At 45.2% G+C, this 20,953-nt stretch overlaps 1 protein-coding gene, 1 long non-coding RNA gene and 1 pseudogene across 2 annotated transcripts; 2 read left to right on the forward strand and 1 right to left on the reverse strand.

Annotated features, from left to right (window-relative positions):
* Positions 1-5,096: 5,096 nt before the first annotated feature.
* Positions 5,097-9,921, reverse strand: LOC134020604 (solute carrier family 23 member 1-like; annotated as a pseudogene).
* Positions 9,922-10,137: 216 nt separating this feature from the next.
* LOC134021751 (uncharacterized) lies at positions 10,138-16,807 on the forward strand. The gene is made up of 3 exons (XR_009930552.1): positions 10,138-10,300; positions 16,403-16,566; positions 16,710-16,807. It is a non-coding gene; the product is annotated as an uncharacterized LOC134021751 (long non-coding RNA).
* A 490-nt stretch (positions 16,808-17,297) lies between these two features.
* ribc2 (RIB43A domain with coiled-coils 2) lies at positions 17,298-20,932 on the forward strand. Its single transcript, XM_062461072.1, has 7 exons — positions 17,298-17,485; positions 17,598-17,679; positions 18,075-18,386; positions 18,669-18,787; positions 19,329-19,556; positions 19,929-20,095; positions 20,617-20,932. Exons 1-7 carry the CDS (start codon positions 17,369-17,371, stop codon positions 20,693-20,695), a joined length of 1,104 nt encoding a protein of 367 aa, XP_062317056.1. The 5' UTR covers positions 17,298-17,368; the 3' UTR covers positions 20,696-20,932.
* Positions 20,933-20,953: the final 21 nt, after the last annotated feature.

Raw genomic sequence — 20,953 nt, forward strand, 5'->3', positions numbered from 1 at the left:
GATTTTGTACAGAATTTTAATAATCATTTTGCCTCAATAGGTGTAAATCTGGCTAAGAATATAAGTCAGGGTGTCACCTTCAAGAATTTTCTTTCTGGTAGCTACATCAACTCATTTTTCATGATACCGACAGATAGTACTGAGCTCCTCAAGATAATTTCGGACTTGAAGAGCTCATACACCGCTGGTGTAGATGGAATATGTAGTAAGATCATGAAAGCCATTGCAAATGGCATTGTAGAGCCACTGGCTCACTGCATCAACCTTTCTTTACTTACTGGCACTGTACCTAAAATGACAAAAATTGCTAAAATAATTCCTATTTTCAAATCGGGCGACAGAAATGATATGAGCAATTACCGGCCCATCAATCCTACTCACTTTCTCCAAAATAATGGAGAAAGTAGTATACACCAGACTCAGTGGCTATCTTCAAAAACTGGATATTCTTGTTGCCTCTCAATACGGTTTCAGGAAAAAGAGTACAACCACTATGGCAATACTTGACCTAATAGAACAAATAAATGACTGCATTGAAGAGGGAAAATGTGGTGTTGGTATTTTCTTGGACTTATCAAAAGCCTTTGATACCATTGACTTTGATATTCTATTGTATAAATTGCATCACTATGGTATCAGAGGTTTAGCACTTAAATGGTTCAGAAGTTATTTATATGAGAGGGAACAGTATGTCCATGTCAATGATCATAACTCTACTTGTCAGCCCATGATCTTTGGGGTACCCCAGGGTTCCATTTTAGGGCCACTCTTATTCATTCTATACATAAATGATTTTATAAATTCTTCAAAAATATTTCATAAAATTATCTTTGCAGACGATACAAAATTGTTTACATCACACAAGGACCCACTTATTTTACAAGATATAGTAAACTCAGAGTTAACCAAAGTGGATTCATGGTTTAAATGCAATAAGCTATCATTAAATGTCAGCAAAACAAATTTCATTTTATTCAAATCATGTAAAAGATTTATCAACACTGACCCTTGCCTGATTAAAATAAATGGGCAGGCGATAAAAAGAGTGTACTCCACTAAATTCCTGGGGGTCCTCATTGACGAGTCGCTTAACTTTAAAAGTCATATCGACTATCTCGTAAACAAACTGTCCAAATATGTTGGCTTGTTCTATAAGATCAGACATTTTCTTCCTCTATCTGTCCTTCTCACGCTGTATAAAACTCTGTTTGAACCACATCTTAACTATTGTAATGTGATATGGTGCAACACTTTCACCAGCCATCTTAAAAAACGTATTTCCCTGCAAAAGAAAGTCATACGGGCTCTGTCTTGGTCAGAGATAAATTCTCCCACCCAACCTCTATTCCACAGTTTTAAGTTATTAAGACTGACTGAGTTAAATGAATATCATAATGCCTGCCTTATGTTCCAAATTGTTAACAGACTGAACCCTAGATTGAGTAGTCTTGTTCCCATCTCCAGCCCCCAGCATATATACCAAACGAGAATCAAACCACTCATATCAGGAAAATGTCGCAGACATGTGCGTTCCAATATGAGTGTTGTCTGTAGGGGGCCACAGATCTGGAACGGGATTGATGAAGGCCTCAAAGTGCTGACCTCTATCTCCAACTTCAAAAGACAACTAAAACATAATTTCTTATTAACCTATACCTAATATAAAAATTAATTAATTTAAAAAAACTACTGGGATGTATGTGTATGATTGAAGGTATGTAATGTTATGTTATGTATGTACTTGTGCGTCATCTGTGGTATTGTGTATCCTATAGTCTGTACCATGTTATGTATGTTATGCATGTACTTGTGCGTCATCTGTGGTATTGTGTATCCTATAGTCAGTACCACTACCCTTACATGAATCATCGGCCCCCTCCTATAAGCTTTCCTAGCTTCTTTGGGGGACCCTTTCACTCTACCCAATTGGTCTTGTACCCCAACTGTATTATTATTGTAATATTTGAAGTGGTATTGTGAATAAATCAAATCAAATCAAATCAAATACGGGGAGGTCCGGGGGGACTCGACCCCCCCGATTAACCCATGAGCCCCCCTGAAAGCCTCAAAAGCAAAATTTAAAGGGGGTTTAAATTTTTTTTCAAAATAAATAAATAAATATTGTCACTAATGGTCACTAAAATGTTTTTAAGCTCACCATGTCCAGTATTCAGAAATCAAAACATTTATTCACCCTTTTTTTTGCAAAGCGGAGCCAGCCAGTCCTGTGCGCCAAACAGAAACGTTGAGAAGTCAATGGCTAGCAAGCGAAAGCTAACCAGAGTGTATCATTCACACACTTTGGGTTCACATCCAAAAAGGTGGCACTCAGAGATGAAGAGGCACCCAATGACAATGCTGTTGCAGCTAGCACAGTGGGCCCACTCACTACCAGAACAGAGGATCCTCTCCCACCCAGTGATTCCCCAGAAGAAACAAGGCCGAGTGCTCCGAAGACGCAGCAGGTGCCGAGGTAACGCTAGCTGCTACTGCTGCTAGCACAAGTGACTTGCCGGCTGGTTGGTCAACGAAGCAGGTGGGCGCATGGAAAGACCGCAACTGTCTCCGATAGGCTATACCTGGCATTTATTCAGTTAATTGCTCTTGTAAGTGCGCCAGATTGGTGCCAATCATTGTCATGTCTGCATTGTAATGCACAACTTTGCCTCCTTGTTATGAAACAACGTGCATTCAAACAACTTTGTTTGAAAAGTGGTTCGGGAACGACGTGTGCGGTAGTTGGTTGCAAACACTCGAGAAAGCACCTGAACGAGTGGTTAGATAGAGTGCTACGACCACCAGTTTTAAAACCTAGAATCGCCTCTAGCCTGTTACAGTTATACTACAGTAGTATGCTTATTGTTTGTAGGCTATTCACATTTTGTTGGTGTTCCTTTGTCCTATTGTTGCAGTGGATTTAATAATTATACATTGATATGTGGATATAATAATTCAAACCTTTCAAAGTGCCAATACACACATCTGTAAAAGCCCGGCATGAGGTGTGTAGCCTCATGCCTGGTGCTTGTTTAAAGCAGTCATAACCGGGTTCATAGGAAGAATAGATAGATAAGTAGGCACTTCAGGCAGTGACAAGCCACTTAAATAAGGATAACAGTGTACTGGCTGTCTTGTCCTTCTGAAGTTGTTAAATTGAATAGGCTGAACATCAACATGTAACATCAATAGCCTAGAAATTCCAAACGAATTAGCTTTCAATGTTATGTATACCTAGGCTACTTGGACCGTGTCCTGGCAATAAATAAAGAACATTATGCTACATGTTTTGCCAGGATAACTGGCAAGACCATTGAATGTTCATGATGTTCCTGTGTGTTTATTCCTTTGACTGGGTACAACAACGCGATCAGTCAACCGACTATAAATGTTTTTAATGTCGGGCTACGAATTTATAGAACAACTTCTGTCTGATACGTGTGGCATCCTTTAGCCTACATTTTGCTGAGAGATTGAAGAGCTAGACAACAAATGTTCTAATGAATCACCGACTAAAGTCATCTTCTGACATTGCCTTTGCTCCATGTTAAAAGCTACAAAATGATGGACTGGCAAAAGCTTTATAACTATAAATGTACTTAAAAGTATGGCGACGACGTTGTCAACTTATCCAGTAGTAAATGTCAAACGACAAGTATGTCAAAGTAGTAGAACCGTGATCCCAAGCTAGCATCAACATCGCTGTGTTTACACCGGCAGACGCTTTGCAAACCACTTCCAAACCACTTCCGGCGGAAATGAAATGCATTTGTGTAGAGTTATGGCGGCCCCCTGGGATTTGGCGCGTAAACTTGTCTATACAGTTGCTGATGTTGAAGCAGCTAAAGCCCCCCCCCCCCCAAACATGTTCGATTTTTTTGCACATTTTGTGGCATTCACTTGTATATTTTTTCTGTTTTTCCTCCTTCACTTTTCTGCGCCTCCCTTGCGCTTTGGTGGTCGTTTATCCATTTAAGCGATGCTAAACGTTACCGATGCTAAACCAGCATACGCATTAGCCAACAGCTAGTGTCTCAGGGCCTGCGGGAGGCGATATTACGAATCAGGGGAAGGGGGTTCCTGGATTTGATTGGGTCAGGCCAGTGCCAATAAAGTAAATGAACCAATGGGCCGCCGTCAGTTCTCTATGGGCCGGCCCGACCAAAAAAAAAAAGTAAGAAAAAAAAATTATATTGGCGATTCGGCCCAAAAGTGCGTCGGTCCATCGGGCAAATACCCGGTATGCCAGATGGCCAGTCCAGCCCTGCTGACCAGTGAAATCACTTCTTTACAACACAAAGTAGCCTATACCTTGACAAAACCCAATAGTAAAGCACAGCACACAGATTGTGCTTTTACAGTGACGTTAAGTGTCTGCAGAGCGGTACACTTAGGTCCATACTCAGCCTCTGTTGCTGTTCATCCAGCAGAGCCGCCGGCACACGTGTGGCGAGCATGCATTAGCCCCTCTACTTTTCAAAGTGGTAGGGCCCCGCCCCAACACTTTCGACTCAGCGGGTCTTGAGCGCATTTAATGTATTAACTAGGTTAGTAAGTAGTTTATTATATGGCATTTTTTACTTTTTTCATTTAAAACATGTCGTTTTGTTCAGCTCTCAAATCTTCTCACGGTGTGTTTCAGGTGTTGCCTATAGCAACCAATCTGAAATCTGAGCAACCAAATCTAGCAATCTGCATAGCGCTTGTCGTTTTTCTCACAGTGAACACTTTTCTGCTCTTTTATACAGTTACTAATTTCCTCTTAGCTGTTGATTTCTTCCTTGTCACCTGAATAAGAAAACTCAGCTGACTTCTCGATATCGCTCATTTTGAAGATGAAGTCAGAGCAGGGCAATAAGAATCCGTATCAGACCGGCGATGAGGTCAATACGCGGCTGGCATGACTACCCATTAGCCAATCAAAACGCTCGTACTGTCGTTGCCATATAATAATTACTATTACAAACGAAAAAAACTTTTGCAACAGAATTTTTAAAAATGTATTCTTGCAATTGAACAAGTTGATAAAATACTTTTACAAATTTCAGCCCGTTTACTCTGTCAAGTCACAGTGATCTCCTAGCTACAGCCAACCCGGCCCCAGGAGAGACCATCGACCACCCCTCTCAACAACTCATTACTGCTAACGCTATCGAGCATAGACTGTATTAAAAAACGAGTCAGTGCAGATGGTTCCCAAATTTTGCCCCACCACTTTTGGACCTGTGGTGCCACCTCTGTCATCCAGTGTCTCGACCGCCCGATAGCTCATAGGGCCGCAGCTTTAATGATCTGTGGCGCCTCAGGATTCCCAGGAAGCTGCCTGACCTCCAGTGAGTTAGCGCCTGCATGATTGTTAGCATTAACGTCAGCGCTAGCCTCGTCCAGTGATCTAGTGGCGTTGGGAGGGCAGAAGGGCACATAGCAGACCCAGGACGAGGAGGAGAGACGTGAACTGATGCCGAAGGGCAGGTTGTAGACCTCTCCGCTCTCCAGCATGTTGCTGGAGTCGTCCTGATGAGCCTGTGTCCATGCTAAGATACCTCGCTCCCGCTTCGATCCTGTCCAACACCAAACAGAAGGGGGAGGGACACACACACAAGGAGAGGGGGAAGGAGAGAGGAATGATTTCATACATTTACATTACATTTAGTCATTTAGCAGACACTCTTATCCAGACTTACAGTAAGTAAGTAAAGTAGTACAGGGACATTCTCCCCGAGGCAAGTAGGGTGAAGTGCCTTGCCCAAGGACACAACGTCATTCGGCACAGCCGGGAATCGAACCGGTAACCTTCAGATTACTAGCCCGACTCCCTCACCGCTCAGCCACCTGACTCCCTCATACCACATATCAAAAACACAATTTACTGTTTTGTTGGTTTATCTGCCGGAGTGACTGACTGGCTGACTGGCTGGCTGACTGACTGACTGACTGGCTGACTGGCTGACTGACTGACTGGCTGACTGGCTGACTGGCTGACTGACTGGCTGGCTGGATGGCTAGCTGACTGACTGACTGACTGGCTGACTGACTGACTGACTGGCTGGATGACTGGCTGGCTGACTGACTGACTGACTGGCTGACTGGCTGACTGGCTGACTGGATGACTGGCTGACTGGCTGGATGACTGGCTGGCTGGATGGCTAGCTGACTGGCTGACTGGCTGGATGGCTGGCTGACTGGCTGGCTGACTGGCTGGATGGCTAGCTGACTGGCTGACTGACTGGCTGACTGACTGGCTGACTGGCTAACTGACTGGCTGACTGGATGGCTGGATGGCTAGCTGACTGACTGACTGACTGACTGGCTGGCTGGATGGCTGGCTGACTGGCTGACTGAGTGGGTCTCACCAGGTATGGTGTTGTCCAGGAAGAAACCGAAGAAGCCTCCCACAAACATGCTGGTGGTCAGGAGCACCTGCAGCACCTGGTCCAGCTCCACCACTCCTGTTATTGTCATGGTAACAGTACACAGGGTCATTCTGGGCTATGACCTTATTTTGACATGGCAAGCAACAGCTACTTATTGGCAAATAGGGTATATAATGCAGCAACAACACACAAAAATATTTAAAAACTGCAATGTAACAATACTAAAATGGTAACAACACTATACATATGATGTGAAGAGTCCCAGACAGTTTGTATGTTAAGTTAGGTTAATTTTGGCTATAGCAAATATTGCGGTAATTGTGTGAACAATGGTTAGCTGAGATCAATGTTGTTGGTTTGAGAGGCCTGATCGCCTGGGGGGAAGAAACTGTTAGTGAGTCTGGTAGCCTCATATGAAGCCACATATAAACCATGGCATTGCTCCTACCTGTGGCTATTGCTTTGGGGTTCTTGAACAGCCAGTTGGGTATGACTAGCCCAGAGAACATGGAGAATCCGAAGATGAAGATGTTTCTGGACGAGTTCATGTCTGCATACTGAGAACACCAGGGATATATTTGTCAATGTTTAATCAGTGGTGACAACCATGATGTCTGGACAGTCACCAGAATCTACTCATTTCGAGGGACCCCTCTGTAGTAAATATAAAGCCATATAGTCAATCAAGGAAGTGCCCATACACATAACTCCCCCAATGAACGTTAGCAGTAACAACTTTTAATATTTCCACATTTGAACCGTGAGAGATAAAAGTTCACCTGGAGGTTGGAGACTCCAGCAGCCGATATGACCCCGAACATGACCATGAACATTCCCCCCACCACAGGGGTGGGGATGGTGGTGAAGATGGCCCCCACCTTACCAAACACCCCCATGACGATCATCATCACACCGCTGGCCACGATCACCATGCGACTGCCCACCTGTGAGGAGGCCCAGCATGCCCATGTTGAGGTCACCAAGACACACCCTGACTGTGTTTGCTGTTATGTTAGGAGGATGTACCAAGACACACCCTTACTGTGTTTGCTGTTAGGTTAGGAGGATGTACCAAGACACACCCTGACTGTGCTCACTGTTATGTTAGGAGGATGTACCAAGACACACCCTGACTGTGCTCACTGTTATGTTAGGAGGATGTTGACGACCTTGGAGACAAGCTGAAATAACTCTCACTCTGAGAATGAAGAATCTCCACTCTGCAAAAACTCCACATCTAACTGAATTTGGTCATCTTGTTTTTAGATTTTCAATCTAGTTGTTTGACTTGTTTCTAGTATAAATGGCTTTTCTAGTGAATTAACCAACATTTTAAGAAATGATATCAAGGGAAACTGCACTGGCAGTCAAATATACTTGTTTTAAGCATAAGCAAGCTCATTACTAATATGTGTGCACTTCAAGTTGATAGGGCATGTTTGCACTCAAGCCATCAGTGTGTCTGGGTCTCACCTTGGTGATGCCCAGCGCTCCTACGTTCTCACTGTAAGAGGTGGTGCCGTTGCCCGTGCCCCAGGCTCCGGCCAGCAGACACCCCAGTCCCTCGATGCCGATCCCCCGGTTGATGGCATGTTTGGGGGGAGGAGGTGCCCCTGACAGCCTGGCACAGGCATGGTAGTCGCCCACGGACTCGATCATGGAGGATATCACCCCCGCCAAGATCCCCACCACCCCCGCCAGACTCACGGTGGGAAGACCCCACTGACCTGGGGAGAGATTCAGCGGATGGTCAGTGTAGTTATATAAAATTTTACGTCTGCCTTTTTATATTTATATACCATGGGCCTGAGACGTCATTTCAGGTTGAAAGCTCACTGAGTGGATGTGATAAACATCCAGTTTTCGGTCAGGTTTCAAAACCTTTTGCTATTTGGAACAAGTACAGGTACATTGGAATTATTTTGGTCCATTGCATGACATTTTCTTCCTGCACTGGCAGCTAAATGTACTTGTTTTAAGCATAAGCAAGCTCAAAACGAACTAAGTTCAATTCGATAGGGCATTCCTGCAGCGTGTCTGGCTCGGATTGACCAGCTCAAGAGTGTGTGTTGCCGTGGCGTCCGCCCTACCTGGGTACGGGAAGCGGAACCAGGGGGCGTGGCCCACCACATCCCCCTTCAGGTCGTGGTGCGCGCCAGGTGCCCGTACTGCTCCGGGTTGGGCGGGAAGACATCGTACACCGTCAGGATGTAGCAGATGAGCCAGGACAGCGTGATGCCCAGCAGCACCTGGAGACAGGTCACACACACACACCTTATAGAACTCACACACCTGGATTGGGTGTCAGATGCTGAGCGGTGAGGGAATCGGTAATCAGTAATCATAAGGTTGCCAGTTCGATTCCCGGCTGTGCCAAACGACGTTGTGTCCTTGGGCAAGGCACTTCACCCTACTTGCCTCGGGGGAATGTCCCTGTACTTACTGTAAGTCGCTCTGGATAAGAGCGTCTGCTAAATGACTAAAGGTAAAGGATTAGCTGCGCTGTTTGTCTTCCTGTTCGACACATTTTCAACCCGGTTCCCAGACACATAAGAAGTGAGGCATTCGGAGGAAGAGATTTATCACCCCACCTGGGACCCAGAATTCAAGTCCTTTCATTTGGCAAAGTTACACTAGCCGTTAAAAAAGGCTGACGTTCCACGGGACTCACAGGGAGCATCTGGAAGATGTATATCCTGGAGTGTGGAGCTTCTTGGTTTTGGTGTACGTGGGGAACGGGACTGGGATGTGACGCAGATACTGGAGAACAGGATGATCAGCACTGTAGTCCTGTGGGGGAGAGAGAGAGGGGGAGAGAGAGAGGAGGGGAGAGAGAGGGAGGGGGGAGGAGGGGAGAGAGAGAGGGAGGGGGAGAGGGAGAGAGAGAGAGAGGAGGGAGAGGGAGAGAGAGAGAGAGAGAGGAGAGAGAGAGAGAGAGAGAGAGAGAGAGAGAGAGAGAGAGAGAGAGAGAGAGAGAGAGAGAGAGAGAGAGAGAGAGGGAGAGAGAGAGAGAGAGAGAGAGAGAGAGAGAGAGAGAGAGAGAGAGAGAGAGAGGGAGAGAGAGAGAGAGAGAGAGAGAGAGAGAGAGAGAGAGAGAGAGAGAGAGAGAGGGAGAGAGAGAGAGAGAGAGAGAGAGAGAGAGAGAGAGAGAGAGAGGGGAGAGCGAGAGAGAGAGAGAGAGAGAGGGGGAGAGCGAGAGAGAGAGAAAGAGAGAGAGAGAGAGAGAGAGAGAGAGAGAGAGAGAGCAGAGAAAGAGAGAGGGAGAGATGGGGGGAGACATCTCTCCATTGTTACTACACTTGACCTGCTGTTCAGACCCAGGAGGCCTCATCAACACTGAGGCTCACGTACATGGAGGAGATGCCCCAGTGGTTTCCAGCGCTGGTGCCGGCAGAGTCGAACAGGGACAGGCCAATCAGGGCGATGGTGGGGGCGATGGTGAGGGGGCCGATGAAGCGCATTGAAGAGCCGATCAGGCCAGAGAACCCAACCAGAACCTGAACAGAGAACCCACCATGATGGAACCCTGCAACTGGAGACAGGGAGACATGAAGGATGGTCAGTGTCAATCAATCAATAAAGAACATCTATTTAGTAATTTAACATATTTATCTATCCAATGCAGAATATCAAAGGGCAATTGATGGTTATTCCATAATCAAAAAGAACAACTTTGCAATGTGGTTTAGTTCAAGTTTGTGTTGGTCTCTCTCGAGTGGACTTCACCCTCCTGTACAGTGGGTGGCAGTGATGCACCTTTAGGACCACTTATAGAGAAGAAGAAGAGGACTCACAGCTCGCATGCGGCTCTGCCACACCTCTATGAAGACGGGCGAGGAGGCGTTGACCAGAGATGCATTCTGGGTCCAGGCTGGGCAGGTCACTCCGGCATGGAGAGCATAGCCATGGAGGGAGCGAGCAGGGTAAAGGTGCCCCCCTGGAGGATGGGCAATCTAGATGTGTGTATGTGTGTGTGTGTGTGTGTGTGTGTAGGTGTATGTGTGTGTGTATGTGTGTTTGTATTTGTGTATGTGTGTGTGTATGTGTGTGTTTGTGTGTATATGTATGTGTGTAGGTGTGTGTATGTGTGTGTGTATGTGTGTGTGTGTGTTTGGGGGGGAGGTGGCAGACAGACGGACAGGTACACAAAGACACAGAGCGTCAGAGAGGTACAGAGAGGTCTGGTTTGGGTGGTGAAGTGAAGTGAGGCGTTGTGTGCTAAAGTGAGGCGTTGTGTGCTAAAGTGTAGAGAGCTGCAGAGAGCTTTGATGTGGGTTTTGTGTGACTGACACGCTCGTGTGTGCGCTAAACTACCCCCTCTCTATCTCTGCTTTCTTTTCCCGCTAAACAAAGGGAATTCTTTGAAGACTGTCCCCAAAACAGGACCATAGAATTCCTCCTACAGTGCTACTTGACATGTTAGAGCTCTCCACTGTCAACATACTCAACATCTGTTCCCTCCCTGCTAATTGTACACGTTTTTTATAGTAATGTGTAACAACAGATACACCCATGACTGGTGATTTGGATCAAATCGCCCGCAACAACTAGGGGTGTAACGATACACTCAGCTCACAATACATTTACATTTACATTTAGTCATTTAGCAGACGCTCTTATCCAGAGCGACTTACAGTAAGTACCGGGACATTCTCCCCGAAGCAAGTAGGGTGAAGTGCCTTGCCCAAGGACACAACGTCATTTGGCACGGCTGGGAATCGAACTGGCAACCTTCAGATTACTAGCCCGACTCCCTCACCGCTCAGCCACCTGACTCCATCACACACACGTACGCACACACAAACGCACACACACATGTACATGCACACACACATATAAACACGCACACACAAACGCACCCATGTGTTCATGTTTCAATACAACTGACAGTATGTTGCTTGGCAACAGAATGTTTTATAAGATGAACGTTTACGATTATCTGGTAAAGATTAACATCAACATTGTTAACACTACATTTGTTTCACAACAACCTATCATAAAAACAATAAATATGCCCTTAAACAATATGCATCAAAGACACAAACAAGTTCATTTCTTCATGTGTTTTTCATCCCTCAGTTCAATGTCCCACTCCACCGGCATGGGACAGGATTCTCCTTGGAGCTTTTAACGACCACTGATGCAAATATCTTGAGAACCCCCTGATCTCTGTCAACTCCTTGTTTGAGTTTCATTTCTCTCAATGTACCTGTGCAGATTGTGATAAGCTTGCTTTACTCATACCAACAAAGCCTGCGTCATTGATTAATCCTGCATTCCAGAAGTTTCACACATTTTATTAGCTAACTCTCCAACCCATTTAGATATAGTGTTGCATAAGATGTTCATAAGATGTTCCCACCATAAGGTCATCTCTCCTCAGAAAAAGTAATTATGGCAACATACCACTTTAGTATTTCTAAGGGGTAACAGTCCATTGTAAATCTCTATCGTATCATGTAATTGGCATTTTCATACTTACAAACACCCGTAAAAGAAGAATGTAAGTAATTGTTTCAATACTCACAGCGAATGCATAGCTGTCCAGGCCATTGCTGTCTTTCTCAGGGGGCATTGTCTTATCTCAGGTAGAATTCTGGGCCAGGGTCCAGATTTCAATAAATACAGAAAGAGAGAGAGAGTGTGTGGATGGTTTATGTTTGAGAAGTGTTTGTATACAAGCAAGAGAAGGTGGGAGGAAAGGGGCAAGGGGTGGGACTAAGAGAGAGAGGGAGAGAGAAAGAGAGGGAGGAGTGAGAGAGACACAGAAGGCAAGAGAGAAAGAGGGGGAGGGAGGGAGTTAAAGAGGGAGTGAGAGACAGGAAGAGAGAGAGGGGGAGGAAGAAGGAAAGAGAGGTAAGGGGAGGGAGGGAGACTGGGTAAGCAAGAGAGAGAGGAGAAAGAGAGAGAGAGAGAGAGAGAGAGAGAGAGAGAGAGAGAGAGAGAGAGAGAGAGAGAGAGAGAGAGAGAGAGAGAGAGAGAGAGAGAGAGGGAGGGAGGGAGGGAGGGAGGGAGGGAGGGAGGGAGGGAGGGAGCTAATACACAAGACTACTGCTGTTGCTGATTGGGAAAATGTCAGGAAGTGTCTACTAAATGAACAAATGTCATGTAAATGTAAATAGACAGTGTTTTTCTGTGTCAAAAATGTATTCATCGATTTCCCCGTAAGTTTCTGTGGCGAAAAGTGAAGTTAACGGTTGCTAACTAACTGTTGATAGTCGGTGATTATTTCATTATCATGTTATAACCTATTGCTAACCCTATAAACCTATTCTAAACTAAGTGAAGTACAGTGAAGTACAATAGTGCAATATTAATGATAGTGCAACCAGTAGCTGAAAGTGATAGTGTGTAAGTAACTAGTAGGAAGTGAATCAATGACCATGTCAATGTCCATTCAGGAGCCTGATGGCAAAGTACAGTGAAATACAGTAGTACAATGTTACTGATAGTGCAACCAGTAGCTGAAAGTGACAGTGTGTAAAGTGACTAGTATGAAGTGAATCAATGTCCATATCAATGTCCATTCAGAAGCCTGATGGCCCTTGGATAGAAACTGTTGTGAATATTTCTGACAGATTCTTTTAATACTGGTAAGTCACGCTCTTAGTCTAGTTCTTAGTCTACTAGCTAGTGTTTGAAGCCTGCACTTGCTCGCCATCTAGAGGATGCTTAGTACAGTGTGAATTCGTGTTGCATTTGCAAACTGATTTAGATTAATACTGGTAAGTCACGCTCTTTGGGAAGTTCTGGATAAACAATGCTGTAATTGATTTCTAGTACAGATAGGCCTATGCCAAATGTTGTCATGCTATGTAGGCTACTTGTAATGATTACAAGTTATATTGGGGCCAATGGTTCTGTTAGAGGGGCCAGTTACATTAAACATTATTGTTGTCATATAGTTTGCTTCAAAGAAAATGCTTCACTTTGTTTTTGTATGAGGTAAATTTGTCGCAATACGACGGTGGGTCACAATGACTGATGGGTCAGAATGACCCGAAGATAACACAAGGGTTAAACATTATTGTTGTCATATAGTTTGCTTCACTGCAGTGCAGGCATTAACAGGCAAGAGCAGTGGCGCCCCTCAGAAATGTTTCATCGAAGTAGCCAGATGGGGCCACTGACAATCTTGGGGTGGCACTCCAAAATCAAAAGCCATAACTGAATTTCAGGAATTGTATTCTGCTGTTGTAGTATACAGGTTAGTTGAAAACAGCAGTGGACTGGGGAAGGTGACAGGATATGAGTGTGGAGATACGTGGATTTTTATGCCGGAATGTTTTGATATACAGTACACAGTCATCTTTTGTGCAGAATGCAGAGAGAATAGAGTGTAGAGACTTGTCTAAACTATTTGAAAGTGTGAGAAGGTAAGAAGTGAGTGGAGAAAAAGAGAAGCAGAAAAGTGCAACACCCTCCCATTACCATTATCTCTAATTCACTCTCCTCAGTCTCATCTGTGTTGTATGTCTGCAGACTGCTATAGTATGGGCCTACACCAAAGTTATAAAGTCATTGTGTGGGGAGGGTTTGACAAGTGTGATGACTGTATTCCTCCACAGATACCATGGGCTTGGACATGGAGTTGGACCAGTTACTATTCGCTTTGACTTGATGGGTGTGATCTGTGAAGAATGAATGGCACCATACAATATTGAAGGGCTATAACCCAGGGCTGACTGTAACTGGTGTTGGAAAACACGTCTAGTATGGCAGAATAGAAGAACTGGGCACAAGGTACTGGTATGGAAAGTCCCCCAAAATGTTGCAGAATCAGCAGAAAAGATTCGATGGCATTGCATCAAGGCCCAATTGGGGCAGGTCATAGGAGATTTATAATTGTAGTAGGCCAATAGATCTGTTTTAAAAGTTCAGTAATTTGTTGGATATACAGTTAGGTCCATAAATATTTGGACATTGACACAATTTTCATCATTTTGGCTCTGTATACTACCACAATGGATTTGAAATGAAACAATCAAGATATGCTTTAAGTGCAGACTTTCAGCTTTAATTTCAGGGTATTTACATCCAAATAAGGTGAACGGTGTAGGAATTACAACACATTTGATATGTGGCCCCCCCCTTTTTAAGGGACCAAAAGTAATTGGACAATTGGCTGCTCAGCTGTTCCATGGCCAGGTGTATGTTATTCCTTCATGGGAGTTCGTTATTTCATTGACAGGGAGCAGATAAAAGGTCTAGAGTTCATTTCAAGTATGGTATTTGTGTTTGGAATCTGTTGCTGTCAACTCTCAATATGAAGTCCAAAGAGCTGTCACCATCAGTGAAGCAAGCCATCGTTAGGCTGTAAAATCTAAACAAACCTATCAGAGAGATAGCAAAAACATTAGGTGTGGCCAAATCAACTGGTACATTCTTAAAAAGAAAGAACGCACTGGTGAGCTCAGCAACACCAAAAGACCCGGAAGACCACGGAAAACAACTGTGGTGGATGACAGAAGAATTCTTTCCCTGGTGAAGAAAAACCCCTTCACAACAGTTGGCCAGATCAAGAACACTCTCCAGGAGGTAGGCGTATCTGTGTCAAAGTCAACAATTAAGAGAAGACTTCACCAGAGTAAATACAGAGGGTTCACCACAAGATGTAAACCATTGGTGAGTCTCAAAAACAGGAAGACCAGATTAGAGTTTGCCAAAAAACATCTAAAAGAGCCTGTACAGTTCTGGAACAACATCCTATGGACAGATGAGACCAAGATAAACTTGTACCAGAATGATGGGAAGAGAAGAGTATGGAGAAGGGAAGGAACTGCTCATGATCCAAAGCATACCACCTCATCAGTGAAGCATGGTGGAGGTAGTGTTATGGCGTGGGCATGTATGGATGCCAATGGAACTGGTTCCCTTGTATTTATCGATGATGTGACTGCTGACAAAAGCAGTAGGATGAATTCTGAAGTGTTTCGGGCAATATTATCTGCTCAGATTCAGCCAAATGCTTCAGAACTCATAGGACGGCGCTTCACAGTGCAGATGGACAATGACCCAAAGCATACTGCGAAAGCAACCAAAGAGTTTTTTAAGGCAAAGAAGTGGAATGTTCTGCAATGGCCAAGTCAATCACCTGACCTAAATCCAATTGAGCATGCATTTCACTTGCTAAAGACAAAACTGAAGGGAAAATGCCCCAAGAACAAGCAGGAACTGAAGACAGTTGCAGTAGAGGCCTGGCAGAGCATCACCAGGGACGAAACCCAGCGTCTGGTGATGTCTATGGGTTCCAGACTTCAGGCTGTCATTGACTGCAAAGGATTTGCAACCAAGTATTAAAAGTGACAATTAGATTTATGATTATGTTAGTTTGTCCAATTATTTTTGGTCCCTTAAAAAGGGGGGGGGGGGGCACATATAAAATGTGTTGTAATTCCTACACCGTTCACCTGATTTGGATGTAAATACCCTGAAATTAAAGCTGAAAGTCTGCACTTAAAGCACATCTTGATTGTTTCATTTCAAATCCATTGTGGTGGTATACAGAGCCAAAATGATGAAAATTGTGTCAATGTCCAAATATTTATGGACCTAACTGTAAAAGGTGTAACACAGACAAGAACCCTCTTGTTGCTGCTCAGTGCTGTTTTGGGACTTTGAAGAAGAGAATTTGGACTTTGAATATGATCAGAACTTTGAGAAAACAGTCCCTGTTTCACTTGTGTGTCTGTTAACTGCAACTGTATCCCACATAACCTCACCTTGCTCGCTATGGTGTCCTCAATGCACTTCATTAAAACCTGCAACAGAGCTGAAAGCGGTCATTTAGGTAGGGGGGGGAGAGAGGGTGGGGGAGGGTTTCTTGGACGGGTGTGATTGTCTTTTTCAACTGTTACCGTTCTGCACTTTTGGACTTGTTAGAACACACACTGGAGCCCCGTCTTGTAATGTTTCTAATATATATTAAAGAAACTTGGGTTCATCAAAGATCATTGTTTATTAATTAGGTATCAACTAGCAAACTCTGTCAACATGTGCACCCAGCTTGGAGTGTGTCTCTTCTACTACAGAACCTGCTGCTGTGTCGTCAAGATAGGCCTACAGATCACAGGTTTAAAAAAAAGCTAGTCGTTGCTGCCCTCTGGTGTTCGGAAGTAATAACAACCTCCGCCCTGGTGTTACCTGGAGAACGTATACTCTACGTTGGACAGATGGGATAACGTACTGGCCTATGGTGGGGTAGGTTTATTACTGTGCGTGTTGGCATCCAGTGATGTACAAGGCTCTCTGTGAAGACCTGTTCATGTCCTCCTGTAAATGTACATTTCAATCCTCTGTACCTACGTGTTCACATAGCGCTTCCTTGTATGGAAAAAGATTGGCAGTGACGACCCGAGTCCAAACTGTGTTTAGACCAAGGACCTACTCCAGGCAACACACCCATAGCTTTTCCTTGCCACTACCATGTGACACAGGTACCTAAGAGGGGCCATATACTGTACACTCACTATTGATGTGTATAGGCCATATCCACTCACTTCTTATTCCTAAGCATTTTTCAGAATCTAACTATGATTTCTAATATCTATTCTCATGCTCAGTTTATTTACCTGGAAGGATGGTAATTGTAGCTATATAAATATTGGGATTGTGGTGATGTTGTTTTTATATCCTACATGATTATTATGCTATGTTTCCGATGTTTCTGCTCTATGAATTTCATGGAATAGGCTTGTTCTAGGCTAAATAGCCTAATGATGTTTGTGCAATAAATAATGTGACAATTAAAATGTTTGTACTTGTCCATTTTTGTGTATGCTTCTCAAGCTGTAGTAGGCCTATAGGTATCATGAGTTAAGAAAATATTAAGTGTCGACAACAAGTTTTATGATCCTGACCGATGGACGCAGTAAACCGAGATGATCCGAAGGTAGCCGAAAAACGAGTTGCTAAGCAACGGATGTGTTTGCGCTGAAGTCTTCCATTCTGTGGAGCTCCTTCACCAAAGTCAAACATTTATTACAACGGAAGACACAATGTACAATATTGATCTTCTTTCAGACCGCGTTGTTTCGGAAGGTATGGAAAGAAGATGGAATAGAGAGCTACTACGTCAAGATAGGATTTTTAATGCTAAAGTCAGAACAATTGGGGTAAGTTGTAGCTAGCTATCACCGACAAATTCGAATTTGATCATGCAAAAGTCTGCTCAGTACCACTGTACAGTACTGGTAAGTTTGCCGCCTATTCGGTTCTCCACTTCAGGTCGATCAAGTTGCGCTTGATTCTCAAGTGAAGGTACGACGGGAAAGAGAGGATGTTGAAAAACAGTCAGTAAAGCAATGTGGTAAGTGTGCATACCATAGGTGCAAACTTAGGCCTACTGTATCTAGAACATAAGAGGAGTGACATTGATTTGAAGACATTTAGTCTCCCTACTGTCTATGTAGTTAGTAGCCTACTGTAGGAGGACACCCATTTAGCGGGAGATGGCTCCAGGTCTAGGGAGGTTAACAGAGTAGGCTGCAGGGTGGGCTGTCGGCTTACATAGCCTAACGGAAGTTGAATGGTGGTCGAGAGTAGCTACCAATTAACCAGTTGTTGAAGGACGGTGGCTGTCTAATTAAATTAAACTAGATAGGATAAGTGGGAAGCAGTTACAGCCACAGCTATGTCTGCAATCTATGTCCATGACTCCTTCACTATTTTGAAGTTTCTTGCTGACGTTCGTATTCCCTACAGCCGCTGACCTGGTGCGTAATGATCGCACGGCCTGCCTGCTCGAGCAGCGGCAGGCTAAGGATGAGCGCCAGCTGCAGGACGCAACTCGAGGCTTCCGTCAGGCCTTCCAGCAGCCGTGGAGCCGCCGGGAGTTCGACCTGAACGACAGCGAGCACCTGAAGACCCAGGAGGGAGTCCAGATGCTACCGGGCTTGACGGGGGAGGACACGGACCAGCGTGCCAGGCTGAAGAGACAGCGGGAACAGCTCAGAGAGTGGTCCGTTCAGCAGCAGAACGAGCTGAACACAGCCCGGTACCAGCAGAGTTTGGAAGGTAGCCTAAACTTCATATCTGACATTCCTGGTCTGTAGGCCTACCTCAGACGACGGTTTGTTAGTCACTCGTACTACTTTAAGTGTGTATTGTCATGTCGTTTTGTCTGTAGCAGAAGCGTATGGGTGTGCCATTATGGCTTGGCATATCAAAATGGCAAATATGACAAGCTGTCATATGTGACATTTAGAAGTTTGGTTTTATGTCCCCCTTCCCCTCACCCATAACTCCCTCCTTTCCCCACTTCTCCCCCCTTGCTCCTCTCTGCTCTCCGCCATGCAGAGCACCAGTATGACCGGGACAGAGTGGACCTGGACAACAGAGCTCTCCTGCTCCAGAACATGGAGGAGCAGAGGAGGAGGGCTGTGGCTCTAACCACCAAGGACTTCAACCTGGCCATGGTGAGTCAGCCGTTACCACATTAAGCACCTGTAGGTAGTGTAGGTTTTGTTTCACTGATCTACTGCTCTGTTGGTGTTGGTTTCAGGATGATTGAGTATAATAATAATTCATAGTAAAAGAGAGTTTCGATCCATTTTAAAGGCTGTATAGTTCATTCTATGAACGTTGTCATCAGCTTCTTTGTCTCTGCCTGCCTGACATCTGGTTGCCTGTCTACCTACCTACCTGTCTGCCTGCCTGACATCTGGTTGCCTGTCTACCTGCCTGTCTGCCTACCTGACATCTGGTTGCCTGTCTACCTACCTGTCTGTCTGCCTGACATCTGGTTGCCTGTCTACCTACCTGTCTGCCTGACATCTGTCTACCTGTCTGTCTGCCTGACATCTGGTTGCCTGTCTACCTACCTGTCTGCCTGACATATGTCTACCTGTCTGTCTGCCTGCCTGCTTGTCTGCCTGCCTGCTTGTCTGCCTGCCTGACATCTGGCTGCCTGTCTACCTGCCTGACATCTGCCTGTCTGTCTGTCTGCCTGCCTGCCAGGCAGCAGCAGGGTCGGAGCGTCGTCATCAGGAGCGGCAGCAGGAGGAGGAGGACAGGCGAGCCCACATCCTGAACCAGCAGCAGGGGGACCTGCTGTCAGAGAGCCTGGAGCAGAGCACCAGCACGCTGGGCCTCCGTCGCCTCCGGCCTGACAGCTACAAGGGCCTCACCCCAGAACAGCAGCTCAGCATCATCCAACAGCAGCAGGAGCAGGTCGTGCAGGGGAAGGTCAGTACGGCCAGACTTCAGCCTGAAGGTTAACGCTAGTCTGTGGGGTTTTGTGTGTGTCAAAGGGGCGGATCTAGATATTTTCACCTGGGGGGGAGAGGGTGGGGTAGGTGGTAGTTGTAGGGTGGCATGGAGGGACAGTGTGACCCAACACCACGATCAATTATTATAATAACATTGTAGTTTAAATAATAATACCAATCATATTTAATCAAATATACTATAATATAGAAAGTATATACATGATAGCATGGGGAGATTAGGGTGGCTGGTCCTTTTCTGCTGGGGGTCCCCGCTTGGATCAGCCAGTGGTGTGCATGCAGGGTGTTGGCCTAGGAGTGTGACCCACGTGGGCGTTCCTCGTTCCTCCAGAGGCTCCAGGCAGAGAAGGTTCTGGAGGAAGCGCAGCAGGCCCAGCGGCGCCTGGCGGCGGCCCGGACGGCCGTGCTGCAGGAGCGGCAGCAGGCCCGTGTTGCCAGGCAGCTGCGGCGGGAGCTGGATGACACCAACGCACAGCTGGCCGCAGCGCGCCTCGCAAAGTAGGGCCGCCGGACGGGCAGTCTGTGGGCATGGGTTTTACAAGCCGATGGTTCACTTGTTACACACACACACAGGCACACGTGCTGTACACACACACACACTTCATAGAATCAAGTTCATCTGTCTTGGTGATGTGATGCTCATACGGGTCTCAGGATGGCTCATTAGCTGAAGACACACACACACTCCATAGACTCCATAGACACACTCCATAGACCATTAAAATTATAAATCATTCAGAAAAGACAAGTAAGGAACTATTGCCTACATAAGCTTAACCATGATGGTTTAGACTGTCAGACTGTGTCTTTATCAGGAAAGGTCTTGTAGTTCAACTGTAGAGCACCACAGCCCAGTGGAATAGTCAGTCTTACCAGAGACTGGCTTAGTTTAGCCTTGTGTGATGCCCTTCCTTAAAAGCCTGAGAAACAGTATGTATATCTCAGTATGTATATCTCAGCATGTATATCTCAGCATGTATATCTCAGCATGTATATCTCCTTTCTCTGTTGTCCCCCAGAAAGACGCACCTTGAGGAGGTTTACAGCAACGTCCCAGACGAGAGCTACTTCTCCCAGTTCAACACCGGCAGTCGATGATGGCCAAAACTGTGTACCATGTTCTGCTCATTGCATCATTATCACGGAGAGAATAGTTCTTACTTTTGTGTAAGAATGGACACAATAAATAATAAGGCAAAACTATAAATTCTTTGTTTCTTTAAATAGAAGTTTTTTACTTTCCTTAAAAATAATTATTTCATTTAATGCCCTACTCTGATCAGAATGCTACAGTTTCAAGCCCCAAATTAATTCCATACAATAAAGCTTGTAATTATAAAATAGATAAACTGCTGG

This window comes from Osmerus eperlanus, chromosome 5 (genome assembly GCF_963692335.1).
Source record: "Osmerus eperlanus chromosome 5, fOsmEpe2.1, whole genome shotgun sequence".
NCBI lineage: Eukaryota > Metazoa > Chordata > Actinopteri > Osmeriformes > Osmeridae > Osmerus > Osmerus eperlanus.